The following is a 17,664-nucleotide window of genomic DNA, read 5'->3' on the forward strand; positions in this document are numbered from 1 at the left end:
GCGCGGCCAGGCTGACCTGCCTTCCCTCCGCCCCCAAACCGTCCGCTCCGCCCCACCCCGTAATCCCGTCGCCGCCGCATAGCCCCGGACGCGCCCGGGCGCAGCGTCAGCCCTCTCGGGGCCGAGTCCGGGCGCTCTGGGGACAGGAAGGCCCTGGCGGCAACGCCATCTCCGCCATTGCGCCTCCCTACCCCCCCCCCCCCCGCGGTTCCAGGGGCCTCCTGCGCGCTCCCGGCCGTTAGGGCGGCCCCGCCCCGCTCCGCGTGGGTTCAGCGCGCGCCAGCGCCTGATTGGAGCCCCCCGGCCGCCCTGTGGCCCCTTCTCGCGCCGGCCCCGCCCCGCGCGCGCGCGCCCTCGCGGCCCTTCCGCCCACTCCATTGGCTGCCGCTGTGGGCGGTGGTGCCGCGGGCCCGCCGGCAGCGCATGCGCAGGAGTGCGAGGCGGGGGTTGGAAGTCGTGAAGCCCGCGCGCGGCGGGGCGGCGGCAGCGCCGTTGGGGCCGTCAGCTGCGGCCCTCGCTCCCTCCCGCCCCGCCCCGCCCCGCCCCGCCCCTCTCCCCCTCCGGCGCCGTTACCCGCTGCTTCCCGCGCTGCGCCGTGCCTGTGCGCGCACGGCCACCCACGCCCAAAATGGCGAGCAAAGAAGGTACGACACCCCTTCTTCCCTCTTCCCGGCTGGGCGGTGGGGTGAGGACGCGTGTGCCGCGGGGGGGGGGGGGGGGTGCGCGGGTGGCGTGGCGGGCCTGAGGCGCTCCGCGCTTCCTTTCCAAGGAGCTTCCGATGGGGTGGTAGCAGGGGTGGGGCGGTTGCAGCTATCTTCCCACCGACTGCCCCTGAGGGCGCTTCGGGACCCCCTCTCGTACCCCGCCCTCTCCCTAGTATAGCTTCGGCCCGTGGCGGTGTCTCCTCCCTCCCCCCGCGCCGCGGTTCAGCGGCCCCAGGAGACCAGCCCCTGGTTCATCTCTCTCCCTTCCCGCAGTGCTGGAGGACACGGTGGAGGAGCGCGTCATCAGCGAAGAGTACAAGATCTGGAAAAAAAACACCCCCTTCTTGTACGACCTGGTGATGACACACGCTCTGGAGTGGCCCAGTCTCACCGTGCAGTGGCTGCCTGATGTGACCAGGTGAGAGAGGGAATGAGAGGCCTGGAAGGTGCCAGGGAGGCACTGGGCTCAGCTGATGATTTGCTTAGTTTGCAAAGCTATGTGCAATTGCTTGTTCCACTCTTCTTTCTGTCTCTTAACCATATCTGTTAAGTAACTTGAGGATAAAAACCATGCAAGAAAAGAATAATTTGGGTTAGACTGCTCTTTGTGAGCTTGTAACACTTTATTTTGCTTATAACTTTAAAAAACCCGTGGGTATGCAGAAGCTCTGGGAGAAGAAGTCACAAGCTGATACTTCACAGAACTCTAGCTTAGCCTTGTAGAAGATGTGAGGTATGAGGAGAGAAATCTTTCTCAATTTATTGATACATAAGAGACCTAACACTCTTCTATAGTTAATTCTGATCAGAGAAATCTATGTACTAAATTAGCTTTTTCTTGAAGACTGTTTTTCCTCATGGATGCTACAGATTACTGTTCTGTAGAAGCTATAGTATCTGTCTCTGATTTTTTTTGTTTGCTTGTTTGTTTTAAGTCTGGACTCACTTAAGAGGATATTGTTCTAAGATTGGTGCTTCACATCTTGGTTCTGTCCCTGGCTCACTGTTAACTTCACATTTTAGTTTTCCTGTTCTTCTACCTCCCCTGAAAATTGTGGGCTCACTGGTTTGTTTCTTAAAGAATTTTGAAGATGGGGATAGATTATGTACCAGCTACTATAGAACTTCAATTGTTGCAGTAACCGCTATGGGCTCCATTGAGGTAGGGTACAAGGACTGGGTCCCTCATGTTGTAAACTGTGTACAGCTAGGTTTTAAAATATCTTACACGTAGAGTTCATGCAATAATCAGAGGATGGTCTCTTTCCTCTTTAAAATTCCACCTTACGTATGTGATGTTATACTTGGTGGTTAGGTGATGACTTAATTTTGTGTACCAGAATATTTGGGGAAGGTGTTGAGAGATGTGAACTAACTAGTGATGGCATGGAGAAAATGAAGTGGGGATTTGAGGGTGTGGAGCCCTTATGAGGAACACTTCTGCTTGCCTCGTATTTTGCAGATTGACTTAATATTCAGTTTAAAATGTGGTATTTCCAATTATCCAGTGTCAAAATATGTAAGCCATTTAAGGCAAGGACTGCCTCTTTGTATGGCACCTGACATGATGGGACACCTGTTCCTGATGCAAGTAAGTGCGTGTGCATTGTGTGTTTTTTGTTTTGTTTCTTTCCCCCTCAAAATGTATGATGATGCCTTGGAAGTGGGGTAGTAATACTTGGTTTCTGGTGCTTTGTGATTGCCCAAATGATTCCTGTTTGCTTGGATTCAGACAGCCTAATTAGTTTGTTGCTTTCAAGAATGCAGAAGTTGCTTGGTGTTGACTGTTCACATTTTTCCTTTCAGAGATAAATGGCAATGCCCATCCGGCCTTTTACGTAGTACTAAATGTTGCATTTAATCACCAGAGGAGAAATTTTATTCTAGTTAGCTAGGATTTGTGCAGTGTTTAAAAATGAGCTTCTAAAATAAAACAATAACTGGTAAAAACTTCTAAAAGAAGTAACTAAAATAGGTTGCCACTTGTCCTCAGTATTTGTGTTTTATAGAAATAGTACTGATTGTTTTCTAAATCAATACTATGCGGCTGCTAGGGGAATTAGAGACAGAAGTAGGTATTAGTTTCACCTTTAACTGCTGTGCAAATTGCAATTGTCCCTTTCAAGCCATAGTGGCAATGTTTACTGACTTGTATTGTCACTCTAGTTTTGCTGGTTGTATCTTTGGCTTGCTTATATCAGAATCTAGCTCAAAGTCTCTTGCAACAAAAGAAAGGAGGTCTTACACGAGTCTCTCTTTTCTAGCTCTCTGAAGAAGTTTGGATCTTGAATGTTATTGATGCTAGCTATCAAACTTCTGGAACTGAGCACGTGATTTTATTCCATGCATTTATTATTCTAAACAGGCCAGAAGGAAAGGATTATGCTCTACACTGGCTGGTTTTGGGAACACACACGTCTGATGAACAGAACCACCTGGTTGTTGCAAGAGTCCAGATTCCCAATGATGATCAGTTTGATGCTTCGCAATATGACAGTGAGAAAGGAGGTGGGCAGCGCATGCATTCTTAGATTATGTTTTAGCAGTGACATTACTAAGTGTTCTGTCCAATGGTATTCTGACTTTCTGTTAAATACTAAAGCTGACATATACTTATCAGCTCACACTAATTCTAGATCGTTAATTCATTAATTGGGACTGAAAAGAGAAAACTTCTTATTTCAGAAGAACTTAGGTAGCATTATGATACATAATCCCTACTAGTATTTCTACTGCCTCTGTCAGTTGTGGTGAAAATTGATAAGCATCTACCTCAAATAGAGGCTAAAGCTCTGAAAGAGTTTGTATCGTAGAGGATTCAAAATATCTAAAGGGTTAATGCTGTTGTGTCACATGGTGCTAGTCTTTCATAGGCTTTATGGTATTATGGTAAGATGCTTATTACTGTTTCTTGGAGTGGGGGAGATGGTATGAAATGCTGTTTTATGTTTAAAATAGTTGATAGGATAAACTGACCTTTTTCTGACAAATGTAGAGTTTGGTGGCTTTGGATCTGTGACCGGCAAAATTGAAACAGAGATTAAAATTAACCATGAAGGTGAAGTAAACCGCGCTCGTTACATGCCGCAGAATCCTTGCATCATTGCTACAAAAACACCATCTGCTGATGTGTTGGTATTTGACTACACTAAACATCCTTCAAAACCAGGTGCGTCAGACTTCTTGAAGTTAAGCAAAATGCCCCTCGTCATTGAGGGGTAAACTGTACAGTTAAACTGTATTTAACTGTAATTGGGCAGAGAGGTGATGGGCTCCAGAATCCGAATAAAACAGCACATATCTTTGCTGACTGCCTGGTCATGCTCAATATCGTAAGAGAGTCTTGGTAGAAGCAGCACTCTGAAGAGACTGATGTATAAAATATAATTATTGCAACAGAAACAAAGTTCTTAAGTGATAATGATGCTCCTATGGATTGATGTGCAGGGTGAAGCTAAATGGAAGGAATTTCTTCTCTTTCAGACCCAAGTGGAGAGTGTAATCCTGATCTTAGATTAAGAGGGCACCAGAAGGAAGGCTATGGCTTATCATGGAACTCAAATTTGAGTGGACATCTTCTCAGCGCATCAGATGATCATGTAAAAACCACATCTTTTCCCCTATTTAAAAAAACCCCAACCAAACAACCGCTTCTAATTTATGCTGTAATAGATAGTACAGAGTAACCGGGTTAGGGTAGCTGTATATTGTTATGTGGGAAAGCTCTCACATACCGTAATTATATTTCTTAACGCTGTCAGTTGACTTTAGGCTGTAATCAACAGCCAGTTCTTTGTAATGTTCTTGTTGAAGTAAGAACAGAATGTTTTTATAGTTGTCTGCTGGAAGAAATTGTTGTATAACAACCCTTTAAACTGGCTTGGGTCTGAGACCATAAATTAGTAAGACTCTCAAAGATCAATTGAACTAATAGCTTACACGTTTCTTTGTGGACTTTAAAAGCGTAAATTGCTTTTGTGACCTTACAGATAATCCTTTGACCTTTAATTTGCAGAAAGCTGATTGATAACTTAGCTCACATCTCATGGCATATTAAGTGTTCCTTTTCAAAAACAGCTGTTTTAGGAGTGTCATCTCTCTGTTTATATGTAGAATGTGATTATTTATTTGAAAAATAATACAGTCAGAGTCTGCATGACAATGGAATATGACTCTTATTTACAGACTGTGTGTTTATGGGATGTAAGTGCTGGACCAAAAGAAGGCAAAATCGTTGATGCAAAAGCAATCTTTACTGGGCACTCTGCAGTAGTAGAAGACGTGGCGTGGCATCTGCTCCATGAATCTCTGTTTGGATCCGTGGCGGATGATCAGAAGCTTATGATGTAAGTTGAGGTTAAGCAGTTTCTGGATAGTGCCTGCTCTGTGCTGTCAGTGGACCAGTCCAGAGCAAGTGGATAAAAAAAAAACCCAAACCTGAATTCTGGAATGATCTCATGTAGGTCTTTAGTGCAACCAACTATAGTAATGCTGCAGAATCACTGAAATATGTGTGTCATTTAATGTATTCACATCAGTTGAAAATAAGATGTAATTAGTATATATGTCAGCTTCCTGGTGTGAACTGCTCACGTACAACAAATAAAATACTGAAAAGCTCTGAAATAAAAACTGTAGCTTCAGACTTAGCTTTAGTAATAGTGTAGTCTCTTCAACTAATGTGTAGTGTAGTGAAAAAGAACCTGTGAAAACTTACATTTGTTCACTTTCGCTCTCTCCTCCCTGCCCCTCACCCTCCCCTAAACCCTTCATTGCCACAGTTGGGACACAAGATCTAATACCACGTCCAAGCCAAGTCATTCTGTAGATGCTCATACAGCCGAGGTCAACTGTCTGTCCTTCAATCCTTACAGCGAGTTCATTCTAGCAACTGGTTCTGCTGACAAGGTTTTTGCTTGTGTATACTTTAAATTCATAAGTATTCTAGATGATGGTTCTATAGCCATTAGAGTAAAACCAATTTCTTGTCACTTCTCCCAGACAGTGGCTCTATGGGATCTTCGAAACTTAAAATTGAAACTCCATTCTTTTGAGTCTCATAAAGATGAAATTTTTCAGGTGGGTAAACTTTTCTCACAAGCTGTAGGGAAAAAAACTAGAAGAGTACTGACTTGGACAAGAACATGTAGATTTTCATATGGCGACCAACCATAATAAATAAGTCTGTTAAACATAAAATAGTGAATTTTGGTTCAACAAATACGAAATACAGACAGTACCACGTAGTTTCTTTCTGCCTTTCACCACTTGACTCTGAAGCAAGTAGTCAGCAACTTATTCCTAAAAAGATACTTGGAGTTTGGAAGTACCTTCAGGTAGAAGGTTTCTCTAAAATCTCCGCCTGTAGAGAGGACTTGGGTTCAAATCTAATATTGTGAACTCTGCCTATTTAGTAGGTACAAGTAACAGTGAATTTTAGACAATTAAATTTCATGATATGATAAATCTGTAACAGTGAAATAACATTGGTTGTCCAGTTTGAGAAGCCTTAAGACTTTAAAGCACTCTATTTGAGCTATAGAATATCCCTTGTGCTGGAAGAAACTGATTTATTGAGTATGGATGTTGAAAATTAGTGGCCAGGTGCTAGTACTGGTTATTTAGGATATGCTGAAATTAGTAACTGTTCCAGTCAAGTTGTTTTCTTTCAATAGGTTCACTGGTCTCCTCATAATGAAACAATTCTTGCTTCAAGTGGTACTGATCGTCGGCTTAACGTATGGGATCTAAGGTGAAGAGCAATTCCTTTCTTTTAGTATATATGAACAGATAGTATATTTAAAAAAAAAAAACAAACCTGCAAACCTACTTTATTTGGAAGATGTGATTTGTGATGTTTTCTAGCCTGCCTTGCCTGCTTAATTCAGACCTGGTCTTTTGGGTATACAGTAGAAGCAGCAGGACTTGCATGTTACTACTCTGTGAGGATTTCTTGCTGATAGACTTGTTTTCTGTTGTCTTTAGTAATAAGTGATTTCTGCTTCCATGTGCTTTGCAAGTTAGATTCTATTTCAGTAATGATAACACCATACAGTTGATGTTTTATACCTGAGGCTTATAGTTATTTGACAGTGAGAAAAACCAATAGCAAAAACAAATACTGGAAACAAAGGCTAGGAACTGTTAAGTTAAGCTAATATAGGATGCAATTTTCATTATTAATAAAAAGTATGAACTGCTTTCTTCCAGTAAAATTGGAGAAGAGCAGTCTGCAGAGGATGCAGAAGACGGACCTCCTGAGCTGCTGGTATGCTTTTGGTCAGGTTTCAGTCTGCTGGCACATTACGTGGCCGTATGATGTCTTAGGACTGCTACTAAAACTGCATCACTTCGTAAATCTTTTCACCTCCCTGGTTTTTAATCCATTGCACTAACTTGCAGTAGGCTTCCTCTGTTCAGTTCTGAAGGTAATGATATTTTTTCAAAGCTGTACTGGATGTTATTTACACATCTTTATTGTTGAATATATTTATAGTTTGGCCATGTGCTTGTCAGTACTCTCATAACTAAATGCATGTAAAGCCAAGGCCTCAAATTGTTTATCTTGCGTTAGACAAATTAGGTCCCATATAACTAGCCTGACTGATGTAAAAAGTACAAAGGCTTACGTTTTGTTCTGCTTCCTTAGGGAACAATTAAAAATACTTATACAGTTGCACAGGAAATGAGGAAACCAAACTATAAGTGCTCAGATGATTAGATGAGGTAATGGATATAAAATATGGCCAGATTTCACAGCCCAGCCTTGTGTGAAGTAGCACCATTTTGAGGATGTCAGTCAGCTGTTGCTGTAACAATATGAACTGTCGCCTTAAGTGCTGTTTCGGTGACTGCATCCATGTCCACCAGCAATGAACGGAATGCAATGTTTCACATGCATCTCTACCTCTGTGCTCTGAATCTCTAGTAGCAAGTTTTCCTTCTTGGTGTCATCACCAGCATGATGAGTTTAACTTTGGAATCTTGGGTTTTAACAGATTTCTCTCTAGAGATGAAGTGGCTTACTGAAGCTTCTGGGTTTTTTAACAGTTTATTCATGGAGGACACACTGCCAAAATTTCAGACTTCAGTTGGAATCCTAATGAGCCTTGGGTAATCTGTTCTGTGTCGGAGGACAACATAATGCAGATATGGCAAATGGTGAGTGTCACAACAGCTCTTGAGTTGCTCTGAAGCAAGTTGCATAAATGAAACTGAAATCACTTCTTAGGGCAGCTTGTGCCTTCAGTGACTGAAAGCAGTCTATTCCCCTGTACTTCCACTCTTCGATTGCAGAGTAAGACTTTCAAAAGAAAACAAAGACTAAAACAACCTGAATAAATGCAACTGCTAGCCACTTCTTGACTCCAAGTCTTAGGTACTAGTTAATAGTAAGAATAAATGTGGTAGTTGAGAACTTAAATCTAATACTAGCCAAGACTTATTCTTAGACCCCCACCAACCCTGTGCATGTTGACTATGAAGCAAGATGCCTTCTAACTCTCCAGTTAGCTCATATTATTTTACATTACAGAAATTTGATCAATTATACCCAGGGAAGTGCTTGAGTTGCCATCCCTGGAGATACTTAAAAGATGTGTAGATGTAGTGGTGCTTAGGGATGTGGTTTAGTGGTGGACTTGGCAGTGCTAGGTTAACAGCTGCCCTTGATGATCTTAAAGGTCTTTTCCAACCAAAACGATTCTATGAAATGTGGAATAAAATCAATTGGGAATAACTTAAGTTAAAAAAAATGTGACAGACTTAAATGTCTGTCACAAGTCAGGCTTTCAGTTTTTAATACCTGTTCTTAACTTGTTTTGTGTGCTCAGACTGAGGTTGAGATAAGCCCAAGTAACAAAATGTTCACAGTAAGGAATGAAATAACGAAGGCTTATCCTGCTGAAATAAAATGGCATGAGAAGACAACTGCTGAAGACTAGCCACTGCATGCACCTTCCTAAATTTGACTGCCCTTTAAGGAAAAGCAGGGAGAGGGTCCCTTTAGGGCAGGGGTGATGCCTGTGCCTTCTTGGCATTATGTTTTTTTCTATATAAAGTGTAGAAGATTTGTTTAAGAACTATTGTGTCTACCACTTGTAATATTTTTGTGTCTTTAGGCAGAAAACATTTACAACGATGAAGAACCAGATATAGCAGCAACCGAACTGGAGGGTCAAGGAACATAACTTTTCTTCCTTAAGGAAATACTGAGTGTGACATAGTAATATAATTTGATTACTATATACACTAAAAAACCCCAAAACCCCAAAAACAAATGAAAAAGCCCCCAAAAAACCAACTGAACAAAAAAACCAAAAAACAACCCAACCAGGCAGTGGGCAGAAGCATTACATCAAAATGAGAGTACTCTTAATTGGGCATGGAAAGCTTGTATAGTCATGTTGTCATGGGATACCCTTGGGTATTTGGGCACTTGGAGCAATTGTATACTGTACAGCAATTAGCTTTTAGGGAAAATAAGAATGACCTAATACCTATGTCTATATTTTTAAACAAACTTAGTGGGTTCCTGTAAATAATGGTTAAATCCTCACTCTTTCCACTCAGCAAGTGTGCGCACATGCAAAAAAAGTTTTTATTAATATGTAAAAAGAGCTTTTCACTTTTAGACAACAGTTTTGGATTGGCTTTGCATAAATAAAATTTATTAAATAAAGTGTTTGGTGTGTTTGGTGTCCATTGACATAAAGTGAATGCCTTTTTGTCCAAATAGAATTTAATTTCTGGGTGGCAATAGAGATATAGTGTATGACTTACCCCACAATTAATGATCAGGGGGATGAGTGTTGTCTTGATGTGAAATACTTGGAATCGCTAACTTGGCTTCTTCACAAACAGAATGGTGACAGGAGGTCACAGGGGCATCACCACTCACGCTCCTGAAAAGTTCAGGGATAAATCGTGAGCAGATTCAAGGAACTGTTGAGTGGAAGCACTGGCCTTTAACCTTCTCCTATCTTGGGTGCTAGGATGGCAGTGTGATCGCAGTGAATTGGTCTTGCCCATGTTCATTTAGAGCCTTCCTGTAGCTTCTTTCAATTAAAATGGTGTGAGGCAATTGGGCATGTGTCTAAAATACATCAACATCTGAAGAAATACAAGACAAACATACAGTTTGCTTTTAAACTTCTGGCTGACTGGAAAGCTGGAGAATTTGAACCATGCAGAAGTAAAATACCTCCATATTTATCATGGTTCTACTGACAAGTTATGGATCACCTTTGAAGCTGTCAGTCAGACAAATCTGTGTCTAACTTGAGTTTAAATTAAAGCTTTTTAGTTATTTAATAGAGGCCTGTCTTAGGTGAATTGTTGGTTGTCCTGATCTTTCTGCTCAAACTGAAAAAAAGGCGGCTGTGGTGAGTGATACTGAAAATGTGATTTTTTGATGTTGAAAATGCCTATCTTGCTCTTGTCTTTACCTGAATTTTAACAAGTTGGTAGGCTGCTGGGCTCAAGCTGTGTGTCTTAACCTACCTTTGCTGGGTCTGGCTGGGATGGAGCTCGCTCCAGTCTACGCTGTGGAGGTGGTGCAGTGTGTACGTGGTGCAGGATGTATGGCTAGGAGGGTGCTGATCAGTGCTTGTGCACCACAGCCAGGGGTGGGCACAAGGTGGGGAGGAGACCCGGCTGGGGCAGCTGACCCAAATTGCCCAAAGGGGAATAGGGAATATAGTTCCTTACCCTGCGTCACGCTCAGCACTAAAAAATGAGGTAGAGAAAGAAGGGGCCTGCCATGGTGGCTGTTGCTTGGAGGCTGGCAGGGCATCGGCCTGCTTCAGGGAGGTGGCAAGTGATTCCGCATTTTTTTTTTTCCTCCCTTCTTTCTCTCACCCACCTATGAACTGACCTTCATCTCTACCCACAAGATTTTCTTCCTGTTCCCTCACCTGCGTTGCTGTGGGGAGGTGTGACTGAGCAGCTGTGGGGGGTGTTTAGCTCTGGCAGGGTCAGCTCACTGCTGCTCTTTGAGGTAAATGCATTTGTTCGTTGGGAAGGCGCTCGCCTGTATGTCACTGGAGGACTGACCTCCTGCCGGCATGGCCCCTGTGGTATGTTGACCCTGGCTGAGGGCCCGGTGCCCACCAGAGCTGCTCTATCACTCCCCTCCTTCATTAGACAGGGGAGAAAAAGTACAACAAAAAGCTTATAGGTCAAGATAAGGACAGGGAGAGATCACTCACTAATTATCATCACAAGTAAAACAGACTGAACTTAGGGAATTCATCTAATTTATTACTAGGCAAAACAGAGTAGAGGAATGAGAAATAAAACCAAATCTTAAAACACCTCCCCCCACCCCTCCCATCTTCCCGGGCTCAACTTCACTCCCGGCTTCAACCTCCTCCCCCCTCAGCGGCACAGGGGGACGGGGAATGGGGGTTACGGTCAGTTCATCACATGGTGTTTCTGCCACTTCTTCATCCTCAGGGGGAGGACTCCTCTCATTGTTCCCCTGCTCCAGCATGGAGTCCCTCTCACGGGAGACAGTCCTTCATGAACTTCTCCAGCGTGAGTCTCCCACAGGCTACAGTCCTTCATGAACTGCTCCAGTGTGGGTCTCTCCCACAGGGTGGAGACCTTCAGGAGCAAACTGCTCCAGCGTGGGGTCCCCCACAGGGTCACAAGTCCTGCCAGCAAACCTGCTCTGGCATGGGCTCCTCTCTCCACGGGTCCACAGGTCCTGCCAGGAGCTTGCTCCAGCGTTGGCTTCCCACGGGGTCACAGCCTCCTTCAGGTGTCTCCACCTGCTCCGGCGTGGGGTCCTCCACGGGCTGCAGATGGAATCTCTACACCCCCTCATCCTTCCTCCATGGGCTGCAGGGGGACAGCCTGCCTCACCATGGTCTTCACCACGGGCTGCAGGGGAATCTTGCTCCGGCGCCTGGAGCACCTCCTGCCCCTCCTTCTGCACTGACCTTGGTGTCTGCAGAGTTTCTTACATCTTCTCACTCCTCCCTCCAGATGCAAAAGCTCCCTCTCTAACTGTTTTTTCTTTTTCTTAAATATGTTATCCCAGAGGCGCTGATTGGCTTGGCCTTGGCCAGCAGCGGGTCCGCCTTGGAGCCGGCTGGCATTGGCTCTGTCAGACACAGGGGAAGCTTCTAGCAGCTTCTCACAGAAGCCACCCCTGTAGACTGCCCACCCCGGCTGCTACCAAAACCTTGCCACGCAAACCCAACAACACAGCCTCTCTGGTCATTGCCTACACAGATCATCCCTGTGCTGGTGCTGTGAGGGAATGGCATGAAGCTGTGGAGCGAAGGTGCTGCTGACTTTCCTGTTTACTGCTTGACTGATGGTTATTCAGCCAGAAGAGTCAGCGCCTGTTGGCAAAGTCCGGGTGCATGTGAGCCAGCCGGCAGCTCTCCTTGCCTCACAGGAAGGGCCCCACAATGATGCCTAAGGGGAACTCTGGATGATTAATTTAATTTGCACGTGGCAGCAAATAATAAGCATTAAACATACTGAACTTGAGCACGGTTTTTGGCCAGGTCCTACTTCCTTTTGACATTCATTTTGACATGCACAGCTCTTGAAAAGCAGGAAATTAAGAGGTCAAGGGCCTGGCTGATTGTTACTGGAAAAACAAAAGCGCTTCCCAGAGAGCACACTGGTGGCTCTTCCTGGCACAGATACAGCTGTGGGCCTTTATGTGATCCCTCCTGCTGCTGGTGCTCTTCAGTAAAGGACCTGAGATCCTCTTCAAGGAGACCTACTGCTTGCTTTGCACCAGCATGTCTGATGTAGCTCATTCCTATAATGAGGGATTTCAGCTTTGTGCATCCGTTATGGCTGGGTTGTTAATACTTAAGTAAGTCTTCTTACTACCTTGCTAACTAGGGAGAGTGGGATGGAGGGGTGAACTACTAATTGCAGCTCTCTTCTCATTGCTCTTCTGATGCTGCTTGTTTTTAAGTAAGTAAAAGTCCCTGCCTGCTGTCACCAGGACCCCCCCCAAATTGTAGGCACTGGGTCTCAAGTATAGATGTGTCTCTTTCCACACCTTTTTCCAGACTGGTTCCTCTAAAAGCGATGCTGGTAGGTTCAAAAGCCCTTGAATATTCCTGTGGAAGGCTGAGATGCTGTTGGACTTACTTAGCAGGTAGGCGGCAGCTGGAGAGGGTGTACAGCATGAAAGGTCAAAGCTGCTGAAGGACAGCTGGGCCACTGTGTGGTTAGCCACGCTTCAGTCTAGCTGCTGTTCACGGGTGTAAAAAAAACACTAAAATGCCACGTCCCGGAAGCAGACACACGTGCGTTCTCTGAGCGTGGTTTTGGTTTGACTAACAGATACCCAGTGGTGGGGAGCTGCTGCTGAAGGGCGCGATCTGGCCAGAGACAGCCGATGCAGGGGCCGTGCCAGCAGTTTCCGTCCGCAGCTGTCCCCAGCTGCCCAACTCACTTGCTAACTGGCTCCAGAAACATCTTGCCCCCACCCCCAGAAAGTTGGAGGCTGGTGACTCAGTGTGGGAGGCCCTCCTGACAGACAGTCCGTGTAACTTGTACCTCAGATTCTCTGAATTACTTCCTGTTGGGCACGGGGTCTCCTGCAGAGGCCAGAACGCCTGCCGAAGCACCGCTGTGTCTGACAAGACCCACACAGATTGCCACTAGGTGGTTGGTTTTTTTTAATGACCTTGTTTTGCATCTCGGTTAACTGAATAAAGTTATTGTAAAATAATACCTATCTAATTAGCGGCATAGTGATGTGAGAAAGTGCTGATACCATGCTATCGTACAGACCCATCCACCTTATTTTGAAACAGCAACAAGTGGCTGTCAGTCTCCCCGCTTTCTTTTGTTGAAATGCCAAGAGCCCCAAGCTGGAGCTCCGAGTCAGTGACTGACGGCCACCTTCCATGTCGCTCGAAGCCCTGCCGCTCCCCTGTGCAGTCAGCGAGCTGGGGCTTAGGGATGCGCTCCCTACCCGCTCTCATACAGCTGAAAGGCAGCAGGATGGGGTAATTTACTATGGAACAAAAGGAGAGCATAACTTTAGTTATCTTTAATATACTTGTAGTTCAAAGTGCTGCAGTAAATACAGCCTCTATACTGATTTCTTTTCCCCTTTCACACACCCCAGTATGTCATTTAAGAGTTAGCCTATATCTTGCTGACTTAAACCTTTTCATTACTGAGTGAGAATGTGCCGCTGGGACTATTGTGGGTTTTAATTTGCAAGTCCTATACTTTTTTTTTTATTACCTGAGTAGAATGTTTGTGAAACATTGGAAGCTCCTAATTTTTAAGCCTGTTTGTGGAGTGCCTTAATATTTGATTTTAAAAACTGGTTACCTCCACAGTAAGTAGATACTGACAGTTTTGGCTGGGATAGAGTTAATTTTCTCCATAGTAGCTAGTACAGGGCTGTGTTTTGGGTTTGTGCTGCAAACAGCGCTGCTAACACCGGGATGTTTTCGTTACTGCTGAGCAGTGCTCACACAGAGCCAAGGCCTTTGCTGCTTCTCACACCACCCCACCAGCGAGTGGGCTGGGGGTGCACAAGGAGTTGGGAGGGGACACAGTGGGACAGCTGACCCCAACTGACCCAAGGGTTATCGCATACCATATGACATCATGCTCAGCATACAAAGCTGGGGGAAGATGAAGGAGGGGGGAGGGACGACACACGCGTTCGGAGTGATGGCATTTGTCTTCCCAAGTCCCCGTTAGGCATGATGGAGCCCTGCTTTCCTGGGGATGGCTGAACGCCTGCCTGCCCATGGGAAGTGGGGAATGAATTCCTTGTTCTGTTTTGCTTGTGTGCATGGATTTTGCTTTACCTATTAAACTGTCTTTATCTCAACCCACGAGTTTTCTCGCTTTTACCCTTCTGATTCTCTCCTCCATCCTGCCAGGGGAAAGTAAGTGAGCAGCTGCTTGGGACTGAGCTGCCGGCTGGGGTTAAACCACAACATTACTGCAGTTAGTAGTAAAAATAATGGAATTTGAAGTTAAAAAAAAAGAAGTCATAAAAATCATAAACCTGAACAACAGCTACAGCAAGATATTTATTGCATTAAATAACAGTTACTTTAGGTACAGTTTAGGAACATACTCAACTCAGTAAGTTACTCCTGCAGGTTGATACATGCTGGGGAGAGGAAAAAACAACAAGCTTTCCATCAACTGGCCTTTTTTTTTCAAGGGAACTTTTCATAGACTTTTGAGACCTATGTGTTTTATTATTGGTTATTTCCAGAAGGTAATTTACAGTGAAAAATTGCCAGTTGACGGTGACTTCCTCATTTGTTTTCAACACTTACTTATTTGATGCAATTTTTCAGCATGAAGGGTATCTTATCTTTCTAAGGTTTTCAGCCTGCACCAAGGAAATCTAAATTCTTTCATCTTTGTACTGAAATACAACATGAATGACAGTGGAACTATAAACTGCATTTTAAACCTGCTCTTTTATTTTATCAACCTGTGTTTCCAGAAGTTGAATAATAAAATCTTCAGCCAAGCTCTCTCATCAGACCACTTGAACACTTCAGAAGAACGGTGGGTAGCTGGACAGCAGCACTCTTGCACGCTTCCAGCGCCATGGTATAGTGATGCTTTACTATCAGTAAAGGCAGGGCACATTACCGGTGTGCATCACAAATTTTTGTTCCGTTTTCTTTAACAGCCTGATGGCTTGCATCACCAACTCCTCTGAATGTAAACTTGAAAACCAGCAATACCTCTGTGAGGAGCTTCAAGCGGTTAAAAGTAACTCATACTGAAAGATTTTGGAAGACTGATACCTAGACAACAGCAAAATTGAAAGAGTGAGTAACATTCCTGCATTTTACTTCAGGGAGACAAAAAGAGTTTTCCTTCAATGTGTATGAAGAACTGCATTTGCTTTTGTCATAGCATGCAAGACCCTTAAGAGCGTCTGTCAACTGTTTGATACCAGGCAATTTTTGACACACAGCCTGCGGTTTATACCCTTCGTATCCATACTGGACTTTATTATTAGCGGTGTGCACACGGTGCTTTTCCACTTCAGCACTGAAATAGCTGCATAAACTCTCTAGAGGGACAATGAGAAGTACTTAGTCAACACCCAGCTTGCCCTTTTGCTTTCCAGTCACTAGAAAGCCCAGCATGTTAGATTCTTCATCCGCTTCTGTCCTGCAAATTTCAAACCCAGAGCCTCCCCCAGTCCAGGCACAGCCAAGCATGCGTAGCAAATGGTAACCTGGTGTTATAACTACTCTTCCCCTTTAAAAGGCACAGATTCTCTGCCTTAAATGTCAAGCCTGGAGAAAATGTTTAAGAGTAGAGTTGGTGACCTGGCAGGAAACAGCAGAAGCACAGTCAAAACCAGCAAAAGCTTTATTTTTTTTTTTATATATATATCCCCAACAAATTACATGGATTAAATACCAGTAACACATCTTGGACTTGGTAGAACTGAGGTAGTTATTTTGACTTTTAACACCAGGACATAAATTCAGTGGAAGCGATAGTGACCTACATCAGTATGGAATATCCATGACATGGCTGTAGATAGAATAAGGTTAAAAACGAGGGACTTGAATTCATCTCCTCAGCTTGAGCAAATATCACAAGATGTAACAGAGTATTTAAATTTTTAGATGCTGTAAGAGATTACTTTCTTGAAGTAGAGCTTTAAGAGCAGTGTTCTCAGCGTAGCCTTGAATGATGCAGGCGGCCTGCTCTGAGGCCCAACTGTCACAGTCCGTAAGGTAGGCAAACGCCAGATCTTTGAGCAAGAAAGCCAAAATAATGTGCAACCTCAAAGCTAGAAGATAACAGTTTAATTTCTTTTTAAAATAAAGTCTTGACAGGCAGCACAATATTCTTAAATGACTGAAAATTTCAGACTCGACAGGTGCCAGAGTCAGCGAGATCAATAAAAGCTAGCAGTTAGATGAGACCAAGTTAGGCTGTTAGTAGAAAATACATCTTTCAAGAAGCCATGCCTAAGTAAGAGGAAAAAGGTAGATAATCAAAATTTAAATATTAAAAAAAATTCAGAAAGGAGCAAAAAGTACCAGTGAGGAACAACTCTAAAAGCAGGTCTCTTTCTCAAGTACATCAACCAGAGTTGCCAGTCTGCCAGGGAGATGAAGCCCTAGCAGCAACGAGCTGAAGGGCTCGGAATGCAGCTGGTGAAAGAGGTTCTCACATCAGAGATACTCTTAACTCTTGTGAAGTACAGCCTCAAATGTGCATGTACGTGTGTGCCTGTGCATGTATGGTAACCAGAGACTTAGCACCTAACGAGAATTTTTAAAAAGTTAAAATTCCTCAGCTATTAACTGTGATATATAAGCAAATTTATCTCTAGCAAAAGCTTGCCAATCTGACAGGTTTCTATAAGGGATTGAGGAAGACTGGGGAGATCCATGGAACTACTAACAGCAGATTTGACTTCTGTATCAATATGCACCATAAGAAAGGATAGGAACAGTAGAGATGCTTCTATCAAGGCAGAGGCAGCGCCTTTTGTGGAAACAAGTCTTAGATGCGAGGGAACACTTTGAAGGAGCAAATAGAACAAGGACGGTGACTGACCAGGCAACGTACTTGGATTTGCAAAACACTTGGCACAGCTCTAGCAAAGGCTCAGGGCTAGAACCTACGTTGCTTAGCTTTTATAAAATGGACATCTTCAGAAAAGTGGATTAATACTGGCTTCAAAGAGTCACAGAGCACATCATGGTATTTTGTTGTAAAAAACTCTGTGCTACCTAGAAAAAAGTACACCTAAAGGAAAACTGAACTCAAAAGCAGTTCTCGTAAGTTTTAGGAAGTTGCCAAATATAAGAGAACATGCCAAAATGCAAACACAACAGTTAGCATCATTAGGAAACTGGGAATCTTACATTAGTAACCTCACATTGGTGTAACAGAATAGGGAGCACGCCATGATCTGGACAACCTAATTTTCAGAAGACACCCTCCCCCATTTCTC

At 44.1% G+C, this 17,664-nt stretch overlaps 1 protein-coding gene across 1 annotated transcript; it reads left to right on the plus strand.

Annotated features, from left to right (window-relative positions):
* The first annotated feature begins 418 nt into the window (after positions 1-418).
* RBBP7 (RB binding protein 7, chromatin remodeling factor) lies at positions 419-9,384 on the plus strand. The gene is made up of 12 exons (XM_075775606.1): positions 419-644; positions 978-1,122; positions 3,070-3,212; positions 3,700-3,873; positions 4,188-4,303; positions 4,890-5,050; positions 5,486-5,612; positions 5,706-5,783; positions 6,380-6,456; positions 6,915-6,972; positions 7,755-7,865; positions 8,825-9,384. The coding sequence occupies exons 1-12, from the start codon at positions 629-631 to the stop codon at positions 8,891-8,893; spliced, it is 1,275 nt and encodes a 424-aa protein (XP_075631721.1). The 5' UTR covers positions 419-628; the 3' UTR covers positions 8,894-9,384.
* Positions 9,385-17,664: the final 8,280 nt, after the last annotated feature.

This window comes from Balearica regulorum, chromosome 1 (genome assembly GCF_011004875.1).
Source record: "Balearica regulorum gibbericeps isolate bBalReg1 chromosome 1, bBalReg1.pri, whole genome shotgun sequence".
Taxonomy (NCBI): Eukaryota; Metazoa; Chordata; class Aves; order Gruiformes; family Gruidae; genus Balearica; species Balearica regulorum.

Coding starts and splice junctions, on each gene's coding strand:
- RBBP7 (XM_075775606.1), top strand. Junction 3,213..3,699: donor ATATGACAGTGAGAAAGGAG/GTGGGCAGCGCA, acceptor TGACAAATGTAG/AGTTTGGTGGCTTTGGATCT. Junction 6,973..7,754: donor ACGGACCTCCTGAGCTGCTG/GTATGCTTTTGG, acceptor GTTTTTTAACAG/TTTATTCATGGAGGACACAC.